Below are 21,292 nucleotides of genomic sequence, written 5' to 3' on the forward strand. Positions count from 1 at the left end.
TCTCCGTGGCATCCCAACAATTACTCCATTCACACACAGAAGAAGGCAATGGCAAACCACTTCTGGATCATCTGCCAAGAACGTATATGAACAGGTCCCAGTCCGAGAAAAGGATGGAAGGATCCTGTTCATATGGACCTGTCGTCAGACAGAACACTAAATAAAATAATATTATAATAAAAATAATTCTATAATGTGCTTGGGGGATCGAAAGAAATAGAGAAGAGCCTCAAAAATTGTAACCGGCATCCGCTAACCTAACCTAACTCAACCCAACCTAACCTATAATTTTCACTTCGCGAGGGAGAGAGAACTTCATAGCAAGAAACTGGTCTGTTCTCTTTGAGATGTGAACAAAGTTTCGTAATGTGATACAGAATGCCTCTTGATAATACTAATATTTCGCCAGCCTCTTTTATTGAAAGATGACTCTGAATGCTCATGGAATATACATACGTACATTCTTAGTCCACTGCGCGTCTCCACGTCTGTCCCATGAGAGGATGCTGCGTGCTGTGTTTTGCGAAATGCTACATTTTTAACTGGGAAAACGCGGGAGCTTGCGCCACGAGACTGGGGTGAGAATGTGAATTCTGATGCCTCGTCTAAAAGGTGATACCACATCTGAAATGATTCACCTTTCAAAATGGTCAGAGAGGGACGGCCTTTAGAAATGTATTCGGTTTTTGGGTAGGTGTAAACATCTGTAAAACGCATGTATATTACTCCGTAGTAGATATTGAGATGTTTTCTGAAAATAAATAAGCGATAAAAAGGACTCATTCTTGAGATAAATCTGAAAGATTGTAGTGCAAACGCTGAAATTAGGAAGGAGCAATATTACTACAATTTTAGCTGGTACACTTCTGACTTAACGAAATTCTTTGAAATAAGACTGAATATATTTTAAAGTAAAGACCAAATTACAAACACAAGTTTCGCCACTGCCTAAGAATTATTCCATAACTGTTAATGGGGAATGTGGAAATATAACTCAGCGCATTTTGGAACTCGACACAACACGAAAATGAGTGATCACCTTCACGCTCCGGCTGCTTTATGTCTAGGAATGCATTAATCGGTATGAATTGATATGAAGCTGAGTGGGCAGTCGAAGAGATTTTGGACTCAGTTGCGCCAAACACAAAAGTTTCTGTGTGTCTCAGGTATCGAACACGGCCATACAGACAGTACCCAGTTACTTTACTGACTAATCGAACAAATTACGCGTTGATATGGAGACAGCATGTATACAAGATGCTAGAAAGTAATATTCTTAAGATAACATACATCGTGCTGAAAGAGAAAATAAGCAACAAGAAATAGGAGTGAATGACAAAAAGGAAAGTTTAATTTTGAACCTCAGCCTTAAGTTAATTTCCGTAAGAATTTTTTCTGATATATACTTCTAAATTAGATGAAAACTCAATAATTTCAAACAGAGGGTCTTGAAAATAACAGAAACTTGAGTGAGAAATAGTCTTGGGTTACTTAATAACACTTTATCAGCTGGACAAGTTATTTAGCATCGAAAGCCAAGACTATTATAAATGATTGAATTGGAAACAATGCTCCTGACGGCAGTTTGTTCTCAAACACTGATCGAGCGTGCCTGTGAACAGTGTGCTGAGGAAACAGCAAACTTTCCCAGAATTTTACCCGCTCTAAATTTCGTCGTAAATGTAATTTTCATCTGTCCGAAAAATTTCCAAACATTTGAAATCCATAAATCTTCGAAGCATGTATCATAATACTTTTTTACATTTTTTACGATCATGTCCTACGTTTTAGTGACGAGACATGAACATACATCTAGGCCAGCAAAATGCTTTACTGTAAAGAACTGTACGCATACATAAAATGGCAGCGAACATTTTATGTGCGTTTATAGTTCGCATAAGCGTCCAGGAGAGGCGCATTTATTGCCCGTCCCTCGAGAGTATTCTTCGACAGCTGCACGTTATTTTCACGGCTGTCTTTTGGTAATCTTCTAGTATTCTCCCCATGCCACCCGTAACCATATACAAACCGCTATAGGACCTCTATAACAGTAAATTTCTTGGTTTGTATTTCAAGGTTTTCTTAAATTAGGTTCTGTGGGTTTTTTCAGTCTCTCAAGGCGTATGACGGTATGGTCACAGCCTCCTACTTCCCGATTCTTAGACACTTTCCAACAGTTCTTATTCGACGTGATGTAACCTCTGTAGTTGATATAGCGTATTTAAGTAATAAGAAATTGTTTATATTTATTTCATCGGTAATATCAAATTGTGTCTATGCGAACTCTTGGTACAGGGAAAACGTTGACGCTATCAATTAATATCCTTAAAATCTCTATTGTGATAGGATTCCATAAAATATGTAACTTTCATTAAGTTGCCGTATCATGCTTTTTTAAGAGCCGTGTAATAAATTGGTGTGATGACAAATACTGGCTCTTATCCAGACTTAGGAAATGTATATGTTAATATATAAGAAAATTTAAGTACTAGGTTACTATTAGTTGTAGTATAATCCACAAGCAATCTGTATCTGTGGTGTTTACGTCCAGGTGGACTTCTATATAAGCATTATCAATTTTATATTTGAGCATGCAAAACAATCCTAAATATGGCCTGATGGAAGAAGGTGGAAGCTGTAACGCCTGAATGATCTGCTCCCGCGTTACAAGTAAGTCGGAGAAGTTGCCGATGAAGCACGGCGTATTAGTTCGACCATGGAGCGACGGAAATTATAATTTTCGTCGCTTATGTTTTGAACTAGATGATGTGGGACAGTATGTAAGATAGCCCTGATCTTCTTAGTATCCAGTGACAATAATTAGCGTTCTTCATAGATCTGTTGATTAAGTACACTGTCCATCTTGAAGGCGCTAGCTTTCCAAACCTCAGAAATGTTGTACTTCTTCAATACAGAACATTTAGATACCCACACATTCTTCACGGAGGAGACGGGGGAAATAAGCTTTTCCGAAACGTCGGTAGTCACCTAAAGGATAATGCGGAATTACAATCCAGACGACCATAGTCGATAAATATTTAGAGTTTCGAAATTAAATAATTTTTGAATTGATTAATAAATATTTCACAAGTTTATTCTCCTCCTGGCCTCATTTTTGTTTGTAACAAAATAAAATATTCTACCCTCGCAGCATAAGTCTGAGTGGCTGTTTTTGTATTGTGGCAGGTGGAGACGATAGGAGACGCATATTGTGTTGCTTGTGGCCTGCACAAACAGAGTTCAACACACGCTCAACAGAGCGCGTGGATGGCGCTCAAGATGATTGAAACTTGTTCGAGGCATCGGACACACGACGGGAAACCCATCAAGGTGAGTTCGTGTACGAGGGAAAGCCCAGTTTATGGAACACATACCACACGTTGTTCTAAAAATCTTCCGGAATCAATAACAGAGCCACAATTTTTATGGTACGTGTTCGCTTCCTAACTTGTTTGTGACTTTTTTCGGGCCCTCCAAGAACATGCATAATCTATAACTATCTTTTTCATTATTTTTCCCAGTTAATTATTCTCTAAGGTCCATTTTAATAAAATTCTCAGAACAATGCATAGCTTCCTATAATATAGCAATCTAGTTAAATTCAATTTACAGTGATAATACTAATATGATATGTAATATATCTGTAACAGGAAAAACTGTGTAGTAAATTTACCCATAGGTACCTTTCGGAAACCGCTGTATAAATGTGTAATGAAATTTCTATAACTTCAAATATTATGTCACCGTATGAATTAAATATTTGGCGCATTTTCTGACAGATACCTGTCTGAGATTTTAATATTTCACGACGACTGTGTGCAGTGTAATCTTGGATGATAATCATGTGAGAATTAATTTCCAACATATCCGGATAATAACTCTGCCGCCACCAAATGTTACTGCCTCTATTAACGTCCTAAACCCACTCTCCTTTTGGGCTTTAGAAGTAATGACTCTTGAATGCTTTATTAAAAATTAAGTCCGAGAGAAAATATTGTTTTAGCTAGACATTGACATTCTGTTTTTGTTGTAGTTATGTATTTACTTTTATTAATTATACGTCGTATAATTATTTAACAACATATTTGGACTAACTAACGTAACCTAGCCAAGATGATCCTTTCCTCCATGCACCAAATATGCGTTAATGGCAGAATACTCAGGGATAACCCATGACAAAAGAAAGTTAATTTGAAAGAGTTTCTAAAGGAGGAATTTTACAGTTTCCAAAACGTCTTTCTACTATATTGTTTCCTTCTTTTGTTTATCTTGGCGCAGTCCGTTTCATTATTTGCCTTTACTATGTTTAGTTCACTTTTATTGTACAAATTATTGCCATTTTCAACGTTTTTGTTTGTACTGTGCTATTATCTTTTATTTTGGTCCAACTTTTCATTCAGTTTCTACATTAATTTAATTGTACGTGATTTCATACATTTTCTCCAGGATGTCGCATCTACTGAACTCAGTAGACACTTTCTGAAATCAGTATTGTATTCCGTAATGTTACAACAAAACATTCTTGTACACGGGAATGGATTCTGTATTTTTTAAGCTAGAGATAAACAAAAGATTCACATGAGACAAACGATTTTTTATGTCAAATGAAAGAGCAACTCTGGTGATTACAGACGGAATTAAAGATGTAAGAAAGGCTTTTGAAGCACATAAATATCAAGATGTATGACGAGAGGTGAAGAAATCGTGATGATTGGATGTCACGGGATTATATTTAGGCTTATTATCTTACTGATATTCTGACCGTACTTCTGATTTTAAAAAACATCGCGTGATCGGCGCATAAGAGCACTTCTACTGGCAGCAAAGAGTGGCATGCGTTTTTACATCGTGAACAAAGCATATCAGTTTTAGAAATTGTTTACGAACGTGGGTCACTTGGTTAAAATATCTTCACTTTGCTCTCTTACATAGATTGCAAAAAATGCTTACTTCCGTCCGCATATTTAATCTCCAAAATTATGAAAGGCGTTGATATGAAATGTGATATTTGGAGCCTCCACAGAACATGTTTGGAACAATTTAATTAAAACTTGAATCTGTGAAATGAAGCTGAACTGGGATTTTAAGCCCATAGATTTTGATAATCTATTTTGGAAATGTTATTAGACCAATGGGGTCGCAGTGGCCGCGCGGTCTTGTGCCGCTGGGACCGTGGGTTCGAATCCCACTCAAGCTATGAATGTTTGTCCGCGTTTTTCTGTGTCGTGCTGTCCTGTGTACAGGTAGAGGACCTGCGACGGGCCGATCCCTCGTCCAAGGAGTCCTACCGAATGTCTATAGATCAAGCCAACGAAAAGTTGGGACCCGCAGTGCTCAGGCACTTGAAGAACGGGTCGTTCCCAATATCCCAGTATTAGACCAATGTATTCTTCGGAATTTCCCTCCCCACACCTGTGAAAAATTCTTAACGTTATTACAAACTGCGCTATTATACAGTGAGTTCTCTGTCAGCATAACTGTGTCACAGGTTGGACGATTTGAGGGGAAATATCCCCTAATCTTCTGCCTGAGTGCATTCTAGGAAGGAAATGAAAACGCACTGAATGTGTCCTTTGTTGACAGATGCGCATCGGTCTACACACGGGGACAGTATTGGCAGGAGTAGTTGGTAAGAAGATGCCACGGTACTGTCTGTTTGGGCACAACGTCACTATAGCAAACAAGTTCGAATCGGGTAGCGAGCCACTCAAGACAAATGTCAGTCCGACCACATACCAGTAAGTACCACATCTTACCTTTCATGGTAAGGAAGTAGAAAAGTGCCCTAAACCTATGAGCGATGTAATTTCAAACCGTGTTCATTGCGATTTTATGTTCAAAATATTTTGGTCAGAAAACCTTAAGGGTAGAGTCTTACCCTTGTTTCACTCGGTTCATTCAGACAGTGTATTGATTCCTTCCAATTCCTCACAATTCACACGTCAGAATCACTCATAATTTATTTGATTCTACGCAGCTTTTTAACTGGGATTCCCTTTGATGAAATTTTTATTTTACTATACGCCGTTACATGTTACGTATTTTGTAACTGGTTACAAAAATATCATAGTGGACTGACTATCCATTTTATGCCTTTAAAATTGAACTGTGTAAACATACTGATTTCTTTGTCCAGGTGTTTGCAGCAGACTCCTGGTTTCTCCTTTGCTCCACGCCCAAGTGACTGTCTACCTGTGGGATTCCCCGCCCACATTCCAGGCACGTGTCACTTCCTGCTGGGATATCGGCACCCAGATCTCCCCGCGGAATGTTCATCCCTCTCTGAACACGTGGAAGCAGGAGTAAAGGATCTCGGCATATTCTCCACTCAACAATCTTAAACGTGCTCATCCAGAGGCCCTACAGCCATTTAATCCTTGCTTTTTTTCAGGGTGTTTTATTGAGACAAATCAATATTCATCTGCAAATCTAAACATTTACTCTTGACTGGTATTGCGTAACTGAAACTTTTTTGCAAATTAAATTTGGTTGTATTTTTGTTTCTTGGACTCAAACTGCAGTCTCATTTTGGAAGAAGTATGGTCTGAATCTGTATGATACTGATGATTGTCTTTACAGTATGATGTCATGACTTTATGGCTTTCATATTTATGACCTAAATTCCTTTATTGTTTTGTCACAGTTCAGATATGGCCCTCCCTTTTCGTGAAAGACAATTTTAACTTTTCTGTTGATCTTATTCTTATGTCCAAGTTAGATAATCTTTCAAATTAATATTTCCCATGCCACAGATTTGTTGCTAATAAAGAATAAAAAAGGGGGGTCTGCAGTGGCCGCACGGTCTGAGGCGTGGGTCTTGTGCCGCTTGGTCGCAGGGCCCTTGGGTTCAAATCCCACTCAAGCTATGGATGCATTCTTTCTTTGAATTTCTATGATCCATAGTGTCTGTAGCAAACTACAATCATAGAATCTGTGTAGAATATTTTCAATACACATAACCTAAAACCGTATGTACAATTAAACCAGATACCAGTCAAGAAAATGATGTTTATGAGAATGTGCATCCTACTTATCACCTCTGTCTACATCATAACAGCAAAATAGTGGTCTCAATATACATGCAGAACCTGAGTGTACAGACATTGTGATAAGGCTTTATCTTTATGGTAATTTTCATAATGTAGTGATTGTGATTTGACCTTGTGAAACTCAGTATACATGGGTGATATGTGACAAACATACTCAAAAATCAAAAGGTTAAATATTCTGCTCATATGCGGTATTAACTAATTCTGTGTCCATTTAAACTTCAGACGCCTAAACCCATTCTTATTCTCCAGAGTACAAAACAGAAGGAAAAAAAACAATATTCGTAAATTTATTAACCTTTAAAGGGTCATTATGACATTAACCAACATCAGAATTATTACTAGCTGACCCGGTGTGGAGTTGAAAGACACAGTGCACGTCACATCATATAAGATCAGTGACTGTAGACCAGTGGTCCCCAACCTTTTTGTGCTTACGGGCACATTTGAGAGTTTATGAGATCGTGGCGGGCACCAACCAATTAACAAAGCCAACTTTTCTTTTCTGTGGACAAATAAGATATGGACACCAAATAATACCCAAAACAACACGACGTTTAATGATATAAGAAGCTGTGCAATCAAAAATAGGTACTTCTATAAGTACAATTATTATTACTCAAGTGGGAAGTTAGTGCGATGTTTGGCGCTGCATTTCATCAGCCAGTTTTTCAAATTTGGGAGTAGGATGAAGTTGCTGCTCGCAAACAATCATCAAGATGGGCATCAGTAAGTAGAGGTCTGTGCTTTGATTTTATAATGTTCATGGTTGAACAGCCTTCATTGTTCAGTATAACTTCTTTCCGTAACAACGCATGGCACTCAAAAAAGGCTTTTGCGGGCGCCGCGTTGGGGATCACTGCTGTAGAAGAACGACCATGCATTAAAATCATGTATTGTAGTTTCTGTCTGCTCTTGATCTTCTTTGTATTTTGGCTTAAGATCTCTACCTTCTTTTATTGTGCAAATTTCAAGACAAACCAAAATAAAATTTCATATTATAATAATTGTAGCCCTTATATAGGGCTGTTATATGACAAGCATAATATCCTCCAAAATGGCTCATATAGTGGTCTATATTATGATCAGAGTGATACTCTGTGTAATAGCTTTTCAGCCTATATATAGACCACAATTGTATCTACTTTAATGGCTTATAGTGAACTGTGTTATGGCTGGTATGGTAAAATCTATAAGAGCACAACTTGTGGGTTAGAAAGTTGCCTGCCTGATAGCTTGAATATGTATTAATGTTATGAACAGAATGTTACACTCCCTTATAGGTTATGTATTGAGCTATATCATAATCAGAATGGTACCGTAGTAGTACCATGGGCTATGTAATGACCAAAATCTTACCCACTGTAACAGCTTCAGTTGTGGGCTGTTATATCCAGAAATCTTGCTTGTATAATACATCAAATAGTGATCGATATTATTACCAGATTTTTACTGAAAGTTCAAAACATAGTCAAAGTCTTACTTTATGCAAGTTTGTCTAGCGAGCTATATTATGATGACACTGTTACCCTGCACCTCATATACTAAGCTATACTACAACCAGCATATTTCACTCCTGAAATATCCTACAGTAGGCTACATTGTGCCGATAATGTAACACACCTAAATATCTCATACTGTGAGCAGTATGAAAATCATATTGTTACCGTGCTAATAACTCAAGAGGCAACCTGTATTATAGTAAACATCGCACTCATAAATATCTCAGACAGTGGGCTATAGTGTTATAAACAATATATTGGCACTCCTGTAAAAAGGAAGATGTTTCGAAACCTCAATCAAAGCCTCGGACAGACAGACCTAACAGAAGAAGGTAGCGGAGGATAGGACCGAATGGAAGAGGAGAATTGAGGAGGCCATGTACCGAATACGGACCAGATAGCCATAGAAAGAATAAATAAATAAATAAATTGCATACTGTGCTGTAGTGGGACGAGAATGGTACCATTCACATAGTGAGCAGCTCTTATAGTAGGTTTCTTTATATCAAGACAATTGCCCTCAGGGGCAATGTGTCCATGTTAGGCTAAATAAAAAGTGGTTCAATGGTACTCCATAAACTGAAACACAGAGTAATGATCAGATAAAGTCATCATAGCAGTTCCAGCCAGGGAGTTGCTTATAGCCACCCATTCTGGCCTAACATAGCCTAGCTTAAATGTGTACCTGTTGTTTGCACAGGCTCGTTGAGAACAGACATAATATAGTGTAGACTTGCAGGACGGAGAGCCTGTATGACCTTCCAAGGCATATGTTAGCCAAAACTAAAATGTTATCATGATACTTTCTTGAATGCTGGCTTTTGACGTAGCACACTGTGTAACATTTATGGAGCTTTTAATTGCGTAAACTTTCCTGTACACGTGCATTGACTTGAATAGAAACGAAAATTCTCGAATAAAGTCGTCTGTACTATGTATGTAGAGAACTTTTTCAAAAATTAATTTCCTTGTAGGAATTTTTCTTTGAAGAAGAAAATCATTGAAATAGGTGGATCAACCCATTTTCTCAACAACAACCAAATGGTGAAACAATCAAAGAATAAGTTGCTTCATTTTTTTAATACTTAGCACAAAACTGATCTTTGGCTGTGTGGTTGTAAGATATATTTATTATTGTATTTTTGGCCTTGTCTTTGTTTTTCAACTGAAAAAATATTTTGACAACAAACTGAGTTAGCGAAATTTTTCTGTGTCAGAAAAGACGGGCAAGGACTCTCAATAAATCATTCTCAAACTGCAGATTCTTTTAACCTAGAATATAAAACAGCCAGTTACAATGGCGCTCCATATACATCAGTATAATTGCATTTTGAGCCTACCATATAAACTCCTCAAAGGGAAACATAGTCATGCAAGAAAGCCCATTGTAATGGATATATGAGACCCTCCATACCAGCCAATTAAGAGTATGTTTCTCCAAAATATTGGTATCTGCTTACAGGCCCAGAAGACCAACATAAACATTTTCACTTCAATGAGAACCATAACCTCATAGTGTATGTATCTCATTCACTCAAATATGCATTTATATTGTCTTGATCACAAAATATTTAGGCAGAGGTTATATAACTTAAAACTGATTAATATTTTATACCTGGTTCTCCCAATAAATGTACATCAAGGAAAGAATGATGGCTGTGACCTTATGTATAAATGAAGAACAAGTATTGCCAGTAATCAAAGTGTGTTGAGCACATTCAAGTATGTTCATGGTCTGTGGAAGTTCTTGAACTTGATGATGGTGAGTCTTAATATTATTGTTATATTTTTTATACAAACTCCAGCATTCTTTGTTTTATGATTAGCATTTAAACTCCTTATTATAGTTATGTAATAGTGATTTATTTAGTTATTACAGTTCAGTTAGCAGTAACTGGCTATATCAGAATTCTAGAGCAGGACACAAAAAGGAAGTTATAAACCAAGTGATCGAAAGTGTGCTGATTAAGTTACTGAGTTTGGAGGTGATTATGATCACCTTTTTTGCTCCTGAAAATATATGTTTCACATTTTTAAATATGAATTGCTTGTAGTTCATAAAGTTCGTGAATTTTCTACCTTCTGTGACTCTGAATGGAAGGTTTTTAATTTTGTCATTTTGTTTTGAATCAACTGCTTTAATTTTATTTCACTTTTAAATACTTAAGAATTTGACTATAGTTTTGCAAATTATATTCAGTTTAAGTAAATAAAAGCAAAAATGTACTAAGCATCTTTTATTTGTATTGCACACAGGTAGATTCAAGTCATACAGTGACAGAGTAAATCCCAAAGTATCAGTTAGATTTTTATTTAAATGTGATTGGCCTACTTAATTTTTCTTAAATTGTTTTAGAAATGCAATACTTAATAGTGTAGAAAAGAATAGCAGAATTTATTGATTGAAACAAATAAAAAGAGTTTACTGAAATAAGTAGTTTCAGTCCTCAAACTTGTGATATACAGTGGAAAATTAATATTTATGTATCATCAGCAACTTCAGCATACATAACCACTGAAATTTATCAAATTCTGTGTAAAAGGAGTATATATTTATATGAAATCAATTAACTTTGTGCATTTAATTTCTTCATGTGTTCTATATTAAATTGAGGTTTCAAGATTTACAATTAATTCTTTGAAATTCACAACCTGTTTACTTGTGAGATTTGGATTATAGCAACAAAAGAAGTTCTGCAATAATTGTGGAAGTCATCTGGCACTTGGTACAATCACCATGCAGAAGGATACAAGATTTTATATGCACTGTCAACTGAAACAAATGGTAGCTTTTATTTGCATATTTAGTCAATAAGAAAACACCACTTTTAAAATATTGTATTTACTGTAAAATAAATATAAGTGAAACTCTTTAATTTCAATTGTCAAAACACTTAAGTATTATTGTATTTATGTATTTCATAGTAAAACTTATTTCTTTTGTAAATTAGAGTAAAGATACATAGTCATAGCAGCTTTCCAAATAAGTTAAAATTTTTTTACTAATATCTGTTGGAACATATCAGAGTAAAATATTATTTGTGGCATTGTTCATTACATTTATTTTTACACTTTAACATTAAAATATGTTTTCTTATGCTTTTTTGTAGTTATGCATCTAAGTTACTGAAGGTTTTGCAAGGCTGTGTGTTAGTTCATGCTTGCCACTTTGCTGTACTTCACAACATAACACAAACATATTATACAGTAACTTGCTTTAGAAATTTCCTAGAGGCTACTGAAGCTTTTCATTTGAAATTTGATTTATTTATGATTTGTGGTGGGACATAAGCATGATGATGATCTTCTCTTTATTATTGGTAATTTATCTTCACGCATTGGTACTATTAAAATAAAATAGTTTTAATATTCTGTAAATGTCAATCCTGAATACTGCTTTATCATTCTAGCCAAACTAGCATCTAGTCATGTCAAAGTGCATGAATCATGCTTGATTTATGTATTGTGTTGAGAATGAAAATTGGTAAAGGAGTTTTGGAAAATATGGAGAAATTATCTTTAATCTGGATGTTGAGTTAATGTCATGATATGTAATTTAGTACTCAGTGGACAGAATAGTATACCATTATAATAGAGTTACATGTTGAAGGAAGTACATACGGTATTTAGTTAAAAATGTATAATGCATGATCAGTCCTGTAGTGAAAAGTAACTTTTGATGGTATGGGAAGGGCTGCATTCCCTGTTCTTGAATAATGCTACCACTAATTGCTATTCTTTGGTGACCAAAAGTTTTTTTTAAGAGCTTGTGACATTGTTTAACTTTGTGTACAAAGTCCTTCACATGCTATTGGTTATTGTAAATTATATTTTTAAAATGTGGTGTTTCAGTATGTGAAAACTGACCATGTGTAAAATAACTGGACAAAATGCATCATTTGAATAAGAATATAACATCTGTTTATGAAAGTTATTAAACTATAATGTGTTCTGTGTAATTTTGATTTATTTTGAATTTTGTGTACTATGTATACACAGAAATTTATAAAATGACATTTTCAACTCAAATAAAAAATTGCTAACCTGTGGTTTATAATATTATTTATGCCACAATTATTAAGTACATGTTAAAATAATATAAAAAAGGTATTGATTAGGAAAAATGATGCATGATGCGTCAAGATTAATTTCTGTAAAAAGGGCAGAATATTTACTGTATTTTTGTTATAATTTTATTCCCTGTTTTGTTGAGATTAGTGTTTTTACTTTATGCAAAATTTGCCGTTGGCAGTCGTGTGCACCAACCGCTATTCATGCTTGTTCATAGATGGCAGTTCAGGCGAAATAGGTTTCGACGGAAAGAGACGAAGTTCACATCTGTGTCATCGATATCTTTGTATATCGTAGCGTTGGAAGCTGAAAAGTAATATTGCTAAATAGACATGGATTCCTTAGAGGCAGAGTTAATTCACAATGAAAAGGAAATAAATTTAGTTGATTTGAAGTCTGCTAACCAAATAAGAAACAAAACTCTCCGTCGAGCACAGGTTCTAAAAGACAAACGCCTGAAGAGTAAGGTATGTGTGATAAAAGTAACATAACCTACAGATTCTCATGTTCCTGCGGAGGTCCAGGCTCATTGTAGTAGAATTAAAGTATTTCTTTTTCAGTTTGTAAGCGATTATTTTAGCCTTAATTATAGTATCGGTTGTAGTTCTGTTGCATAATACTTCTCTGAGACTATTTCATGTTTCCTTATATGAGGGGACAAAGCCTGACTACATACAGGACCCACACACTTGTGTTCGTCTTTGGTTGTCATGGACAAAACCAGTTTGTTGAAAAACTAATTCATTTGTCATTATGATAATGTAGAACGCTATTGTAAATGGAAGAATAACCTTCAAATTTATGTTTAAAAGTGTGCATTGGATTGAAGTTCTTCAGGATAGGGACAAATGGAGGTTTTTGTAAATATGTTTGTGAAATTTCATAAGTGTACATGTGTTATTATATTTTGTTTAAACAGCTAAAAAAGGAAGAACGGAAAAAGAAAAATGATTCAGGAACACAAAAGAATGTTCCAAAAACTATTGACAGTATGCGAGAGAAGGATCACACAATGTTAGTATATATGGATGAGGAAGATCAATTGGAACTGAACTTGGAACTGGACAGAGATGAGTTAAGCAGCTACTTCCAGAAGACATATGAGCCCAAAGTTCTTATTACATTTTCTGATAACCCACACCAGGTAAATGTTCTTGTTTTTGTTGTTTTCTTGTTACTGTCACTATTATGTTAATTATTTTCTTTTAAAGGTCTTGACCCAGAAATCTGATATGTTTTTTTAACTTTTACTTCTGCTCTGGGCAGATGTTCAGGTAGTGCGTTAAAGAAAGTTTTGATTGTTTCCTTTTATGTCCATTCCTATTCACCATTAGCAGTCATCCTGATTTCTGGAGAATATGTCAGTGAGTACTCATCAGAATAAATGCATTCAGCAGATTGGAAATAGGTTTCAAGCTCTACCTATGAGCTTCCCATATTGCTATTTGTAATCATTGTATTAGCTGTTATTGTTTATAATCATCAAGGTGAATGTGTGTTTAGTGAAACTGCCAAAACAGCCCGGCAGCACAACCAATGGTTATTGTAAACAAAGTTGCAGAATCTTGGTGCAAAATGTGGATACTCTTGTGAAAATTTGACATTTCATAATATCAGTTATAAAATGTGCTCCATTTTGTGTATGTTTTTGATCTATGTAAACATCCAGAGATGGTCACAGTAAGATTAAGAACAGTAATTCCACAGAACTAATAAACTTTACATTTGCCACTGTATTACAGCTGGAAGTAACGTAGGGATTACAACGATCTATAATATTTCCGTAATTTTCAGAAATGTCGCATATTTGGACGCGAGCTTACTCGTATCATCCCAAACTCTGTCTCTCTTTACCGGAGTAGATCAGGTGTCAAGAAAATGGTGCAGAGTGCTATTGGTAAAGGTTTTACTGATATTATTGTCATCAATGAGGACAGGTGCCAGCCAAGTATCCTTTAAATCTTACATTGAAAATGAAGAAAAGTCCATGCATTCCTAACCTTACTTGTCAGATGGTTTTTGCCTGAAACAGTATAAAAATTTAATTATCCTTTTTATATTTTAGTGTGATTTGTGTTCTGGAGAGTTTTATTCTGAGGTCCTTTATTTATTGTAATATTATGAAGCAATATATGTAAGAACTACAGGAAATAGTATAGAAAGTTCCAAGCTGTTCATCGACAAAATGTTTGTTTTTGGAAAACATGTCTATGAAATAATCCTAAAATCAATATTTTTGCTTGGTTCTTCTTTTTTCATAAGTGATAACTGATTGTGTGTTTTTATTTATATTTATCAGCTGCTTTCTTTTAACTTTTAATTTTGTTTTATTTGATCGTGTTATTTCCATATAAGTGATAATTCCTTAACGTTTGTATAGATGGTTTGTTAGTTATTCATTTACCAGAAGGGCCTACAGCTCATTTTCGTCTGAGTAATGTAAAACTGACGCCTGAGTTGAAGGTATGTAAACACAGTTGCTTTGTATCTGTTCAAAGAAATGTATCTTTCTTACAAAGTATATGTTGAAATGCCACTATGCCTTATAGCTGTACATTCTGCCAAATGAATATCAGTATCGTTGGCTAATATGAGTCTTGTGTTTATTAGCGAAATTACAAGGAAATCTCAGAGCATCGTCCAGAAGTGATCCTCAACAATTTCAATACCCACCTAGGTAACACGGTGTCCCGGATGCTAGCGGCACTTTTCCATTATGAACCAGAATTCAAGGGCCGTCGTGCCGTAACATTCCATAATCAGAGAGACTACATCTTCTTCAGACACCACAGGTTTGTCTGTTGTGAAAACTGTTTGTTTATTGTTGTTGTTGTTTCCCCGCCCCCCCCAATGCATCATTTGCTCCATATTCTATATTACTTTTGTTCAGAGCAAAAGAGCAAAGTGTAGTAAATTTCCAACACTATTTATTTTTAATGTCTTCACACCTTCTTCTTCTATGGCTCACCGGTCCGTGTTTGGTCCACAGCTTCCTCAATTCTCCTCTTTATTCGGTCCTTTGTTAGGTCCATTGTGTCCGAGGCTTTGACTGAAGTTTCGAAACATCTTCCTTTTTATGGTGCAAGGTTGTTAGCCTTGCAACCAACCCCCAACCTGGAGAACCAGGGTACCTGTCTTAGTCTGACCTCTCCCCCTCGACCAATCTGGCTAGGGAGGCCCTACCAGTAGCTATGCTACCGCCAACATAGCTCTTGGGGTCACTTGGGGTACTTAAGCTCCACCACCACGACAAGGTGATGTCTTCACACCTGTTTTCAATATTTTCATAATTCTTACTAGTATTCACTATGAATATATCTTCAAAATCGTACCCACGTAATAAATTATCGAAAATATAATTTTTGTAGAGAGGATGTTAATCACATTTCCCTACGCTGCTCACTCTACTGTAAATATGAAATGGTATTGTACTTATTTTTTGGACACTTCATAACTTTCTCCCCGCATCTGAATATCAAGTGGGTAAAATAGACTGCTAAGCGAACTTCTTAGCCTGAAATTTGTGGCTTACAGTTATATCAGATTACCATTTCTCATCAAGCGATGTTATCAGCCAATTAGAGAAACAAAATGATTTAATAAGGACATGATTAAAACTGCTGTGGGATATTTGGCAACGGTGTTATATTTCTGACTAGAAATTCTATTTGTAATAAGCATGAAAAAATATTTGTTTTCTCAAATTAGCGTATGTGGGATGGATCTATTCAATGATGCATTTATGTTTATTCCACATATAATTTTTTTGCAATTTTTGTATGTAGTGTCAAATACATAATTTTGATATTTTTTTCTAGGTATGAATTCACCTCTAATGGAAAAGCAAAACTGCGAGAGTTAGGGCCACGGTTCACACTGAAGTTGAGATCACTGCAACATGGAACGTTTGATTCAAAAACTGGTGATTATGAGTGGATCATTACTGACAAACGTCACGATCTGGAGACAAGCAGACGCAGATTTTATTTGTGATTTCCAAATTTTTATCTTGTGCACTATCACTGTTAATTTAATAAAGTTTCAGTGTTAATATAGCCATGATGGCATGATATCTGAAGGATGTCAGGCATAGTATTGTTTTTTAATTGAAAGAAAGATGGCAGCAGTCACCATTTGACTAGGACTGGTTGACTTTGCCCTCAGCCATATGCAACATTTACTGTGGCTTCCAATACTAAATTCCATTAAAATCCAATTACTTGTTACTGAATGGATATCACATCCCCATTATTTGTTAATTTCATGCATTTTGTGTGATGAGGTCATAGAAAGTACAAATGTGTGCTGTATGATGCTTGTACCAAATCTAATGAACATTTGTCAATTCATTTGTTATTAGTGGTAACAGTCATGAATGATACAGTCATCTAGAAGAATTGAATTTGCTCCCCGAGTCAGTTGCATTCCGTCACGTCTCACATATATGACTTTGTGTACAGTAAATCCTAGTATGGGTCATATTTGTTCTCATGTATTTTTGTTGCTTCTTTGCTACGGAATGCATTATACAGTGCAACATAGCAACATCAAAAATGTTAACTACTGTGTGAAGCCTGTCTCTGTCCTGCCACATACAGTCTCTTCTAGACCCGTACTCTGCCTGACAGACTATGCAAAACACGGTCTCTCAGTCACCTGGTCTCGTACAGTCTAGGTCTTTGCAGACCAAGTCCAGTAGAGACTGCGTCCTTCAGAGGGCCTGTGTGTCAGAGACCATGTGCGGCAGACACCGATTGTAGTAGTAACGGGTGCGGAGAATTTTGAAAAAAAATACAAATTTTCCACAATTTTAAAAAAATCTAAAAATGCTGAAAATTGTCCAAATGGTGCACAATTTTTTTTTTAAATTTTCAACTTCAAAAATTTATAAAAAAAAATTGGTTTTGTGCACTCATTAGACAATTTCCAGCATTTTTTCGTTTTTTGAAAATTTTGAACAATTTTCATACTTTTTCCCATCCAATCATCAACAGAACACTTCAGCTAGTGTCTGTACATCCAAACTTGGTCTCTGCTAGAATCGGACTCTGCCACACACAGACTCTGCAAGACACGGTCTCTGCATCAGCCGGACACAGTCTCTGCCTCACAAGAACATGTCTCTGATAGTCTATTTCATGCTACATCCAGTCTCATTTAGACCGGGACTCTGCCTCTCTCAGACTATACAAGACACGGTCTCTACATCGTCCGCTCTTTGCCGGATGCAGTCTCTGAATCACTGTCTCTTCCCGTCTAGGTTTTTGAAGACACATCAGAGACGGTAATACTCAGACCGTATTGTGCAGAGACAGTCCAGTAGAGACCGCGTCCTTCAGAGTGTGTCAGGGACAGAGAGAATGTTGAAAAAAATTTCAAATCTTCCAAAATTTTCGAAAAATCACAAAATGCTGGAAATTGTCTAAAAAGTGCACAAAAACAAAAATTTTCGAAATTCTTGAAAAAATTTTGAAGTTGAAAATTCTCAAACATTTTTTGGACGGGAGATCGTAGACCCCTCTGGCGTCCGAAGAATGACAGTTCGGATCCTTCCATCCCTTCCTTCTGGAAGTTCTTCTATACGCGCCTTCTTCCACATGTGACGTGGGCGCGTATCCTCCTGAGGTACGACGTCCCCTAGTCTGAGGCTCGACAAACCTCTCTGCAGCTGGCGGACATCATGGAAACTCCTCAACTGAGTTAGGTATTCCCTCTTCCATCTTCTCCAGAAGTCTCTCATAGCCCTTTGTTGTCGTCTGAATTCCTTCGCTAAATCCCTTCTAGCTACCGGCTCTGGCCCTGTTGGAAACATAGTGAGGCGTTCCCTGACGAGAAAGTGCGCAGGCGTCAGTACGTCAGGATTTACCTCGTCCTGCGATATTGGTCTGGAGTTCAGTGCAGCTTCTATGCTAACCAAGATGGTGTTGAGGCCTTCTTCATCCACCTGCGACCGTCCCTACACCTTTCGCAGGCACGATGTGGTCTTTGTATTACCGTCTCTGACGTGTCGTCTGCAAAGACAATGACCGGAAGAGAACGGGTGATGCAGATACCGTGTCTTGGAGAGTCTATCAGGCAGAGTGCGGGTCTCGAAGAGACCGGATGTGGAGGACAGAAACCAGCAGAGACGTGTTCTGGTAAGGTAGAGAGTGCGTCCGGTAGAAACCGTGTCATGCAGACTCTATGTGAGGCAGATACCGGGTCTCGAAGAGACTGGATGTGACAGGACAGAGACTAGCAGAGGCGTGTTCTGGTGATCCAGAGACGGCGTTCAGCAGGGTCCGGGTCTAGAAGAGACCGGATGTGGCAGAACAGAGACTAGCCACATCCGGTCTCTTCCAGACCCGGACTCTGTCTCACACAGACTCTGCAAGACACGGTCTCTGCATTACCCGTTTTCTGCCGGACGCAGTCTCTGCCTCACCAAAACACGTCTCTGCTAGTCTCTGTCCTGCCACATCCGGTCTCTTCGAGAACCGGACTCTCCCTCACACAGACTATGCAAGACACGTTCTCTGCTGGCCTTGCCTCGCGTTGCCTGGCCTTGTTTCGCCTTCCCTAGTGTCGCCTCGCCTTGCCTCAACTTAAATCGCCTTGCCTTGCTTTGCCTGGCCCCGCCTTGCCTCGAATTTCCTCGCCTTCGCACGCCTGGAATTGGCTAACGTTGCCTGGCCTTGCCACACTTGCCTGCCCTCGCTTTGTCTCGACTTGCCTCACCTTGCTTTGCCTCGCTTGGCGTTACCTGGCCTCGACTGGCTTAGCCGTGACTCGCTTCGCCTTGCCTTGGCTCGCCTCTCCTCGCCTTTCCTTGCCTTGCTTGCGTTGCCTGGATGTGCCTGACCTTGCCTAGCTTTACCTGTCCTAGCGTGGCCTTGACTGACCTTTGGCTTTGGCTGGAATTGCCTGGCCTTGCCTCGCTTGGCGTGTCCTCGCTTTGTCTCGCCTTCCCTCGTCATGCTCTCCTTGTCTCGCCTAGCCTTTCCTTGCCTTGCCTGACATGCCTCGCTTTGCCTGGCCTCGGATTGCCTCGACTTGGCTCGCCTTACCTGGCCTTGCCTCTTCTGTTCTAGCCTCGCATTGACTCAAGTGGCCTCGCATTGCCTCGAATGGTCTCGACTGGCCGCGCCTTGACTCACCTTTCCTCGCCTAGCCCTACCTTGCCTGGCCTGGCCTCTCCTACAGTCGCCTGGCCTTGCCTAGCCTGGCCTCTCCTTGCTTCGCCTTCCCTCGCCTCTCCTTGCCTCGCTTGTCCTCACCTTGCCTCCCCTTCCTTTGCCTTGCATCGCCTTAAATCGCTTTGCCTTGCCTAGCATCACCTTGCCTCAACTAGTTTCGCCTTGCCTCGCCTGGCGTCTCCCGGCCTCGCCTTGCCACGCCAAACTTCAGCTGGCCTTTCCTGGCCTCGCCTTGCTTAGCCTGGCCTTGCCTGAATTTGCTTTGCATTGCCTTGCATCGCCTCGCCTGGCATCTCCTGGATTCGCCTTGCATTGTCTAGCCTTGCCTGGCCTCGCCTTGCCTTGCCTGAATTTAATTGCATTGCCTGGCCTTACCTCGCTTTGCCTGGCCTCGCCGTTCTTTGAATTGTATCGACTTGCCTCGCTTGCCAAGCCTTGCATCGCTTTGTCTCGCCTTGCATCGACTTCCTCGCATCGCGTTATCTCGCCTTCCATCGGCTTGCCTCGCCTTGTCTAGCCTTGTATATCCTTGCCTCGCTTTTCCTCGTCTCGCCTTTTCTAGCCATGCATGGCCATGCCTCGCCTTGAATCGCCTTGCCTGGCCTTGCTTCGCTTTGCCTGGCCACGCCTTGCTTCGCCTTGTCTCGCCTTGCATCGACTTACCTCGCCTTGTTTAGCCATGCATATCCTTGCCTCGCCTTGTCTAGCCTTGCATATACTTGCATCGACTCGCCTAGCCTTGCATGGCCTTCCCTCGCCTTGCATTGCCTTTCCTGGCTTGCCTCACCTTGACTGACTTGCCTGGCCTCGCCTTGCCTCGAATTGCCTCGCTTTCCACGCCTTGCGTAGCCTTGCATAAGCCTGGTCTCGCCTTGTCTAGCCTTGCATATCCCTGCCTCGACTTGCCTCGCCACGCCTATCCTTGCACGGCCTTCCCTCGACTTGAATCGCCTTGCATGGCCTTACCTCGCTTTGCCTGACCTCGCCTTTCCTCGCTTGCCACGACTTGCCTCGCCTTGAATCGCCTTGCCTCGCTTTGCCTGGCCTCGCCTTGCATCGCTTTGCCTCGCCTTGTATAGCCTTGCATATCCTTGCCTAGCCTTGCATATCCTTGCCTCGCATCGACTCACCTTGCCTCGCTTCGCATCGACTTGCCTCGCCTTGCCTGGCCTTGCCTCACTCTGCCTGGCCTCGCCTCGCCTAGCCTGGCTTGCCTCGATTTGCCTCGCTTGCCACGCATTGCATCGCCTTGTCTCGCATTGCCTCGCTTCGAATCGCGTTGTCTCGCCTTGCATCGACTCGCCTCGCCTAGCTTTGCATGGCCTTGCCTCTCCTTCCCTCGCCTTGCCTGGCCTCGCCTTGCCTAGCCTTTCCTCGCCTTGTCCTTGCATATCCTTGCCTCGCCTTACCTCACCTTGCCTCGCCTGGCTCCGCCTTCCCTCGCATTGCATCGCCTTGCCTCGCATTGCATCGCCTTGCCTCGCCTTCCCTTGCC

At 39.1% G+C, this 21,292-nt stretch overlaps 3 protein-coding genes across 6 annotated transcripts in view; 2 read left to right on the plus strand and 1 right to left on the minus strand.

The window, feature by feature from the left end:
* Gycalpha99B (guanylate cyclase 1 soluble subunit alpha 2) overlaps nt 1-12,600 on the plus strand; it is a 332,598-nt gene extending 319,998 nt beyond the window's left edge. For all 4 annotated transcript variants that reach the window (XM_022085005.2, XM_022085007.2, XM_022085006.2 and 1 more), the window contains 3 exons: nt 3,187-3,330; nt 5,584-5,738; nt 6,137-12,600. In XM_022085005.2, coding sequence (XP_021940697.1) covers nt 3,187-3,330; nt 5,584-5,738; nt 6,137-6,341 — 504 coding nt within the window. In that variant the 3' untranslated portion in view covers nt 6,342-12,600. The remainder of the gene's footprint in view (nt 1-3,186; nt 3,331-5,583; nt 5,739-6,136) is intronic.
* Nucleotides 12,601-12,851: 251 nt separating this feature from the next.
* Nucleotides 12,852-16,677, plus strand: LOC110840162 (putative ribosome production factor 1). The gene is made up of 6 exons (XM_022085002.2): nt 12,852-13,089; nt 13,542-13,766; nt 14,417-14,570; nt 15,003-15,085; nt 15,233-15,414; nt 16,441-16,677. The coding sequence occupies exons 1-6, from the start codon at nt 12,955-12,957 to the stop codon at nt 16,613-16,615; spliced, it is 954 nt and encodes a 317-aa protein (XP_021940694.1). The 5' UTR covers nt 12,852-12,954; the 3' UTR covers nt 16,616-16,677.
* Nucleotides 16,678-18,107: 1,430 nt separating this feature from the next.
* LOC147873046 (uncharacterized) lies at nt 18,108-19,578 on the minus strand. Its single transcript, XM_087354131.1, has 2 exons — nt 19,504-19,578; nt 18,108-18,578 (listed from the first exon to the last, which is right to left on the minus strand). The coding sequence occupies exons 1-2, from the start codon at nt 19,576-19,578 to the stop codon at nt 18,108-18,110; spliced, it is 546 nt and encodes a 181-aa protein (XP_087210257.1).
* Between the last annotated feature and the right edge of the window lie 1,714 nt (nt 19,579-21,292).

The sequence above is a fragment of the Zootermopsis nevadensis genome, unplaced genomic scaffold (genome assembly GCF_977971745.1).
Source record: "Zootermopsis nevadensis isolate Lab colony 2312 unplaced genomic scaffold, Znev_1.0 Znev_ptg000022l, whole genome shotgun sequence".
NCBI classification, from domain to species: domain Eukaryota; kingdom Metazoa; phylum Arthropoda; class Insecta; order Blattodea; family Termopsidae; genus Zootermopsis; species Zootermopsis nevadensis.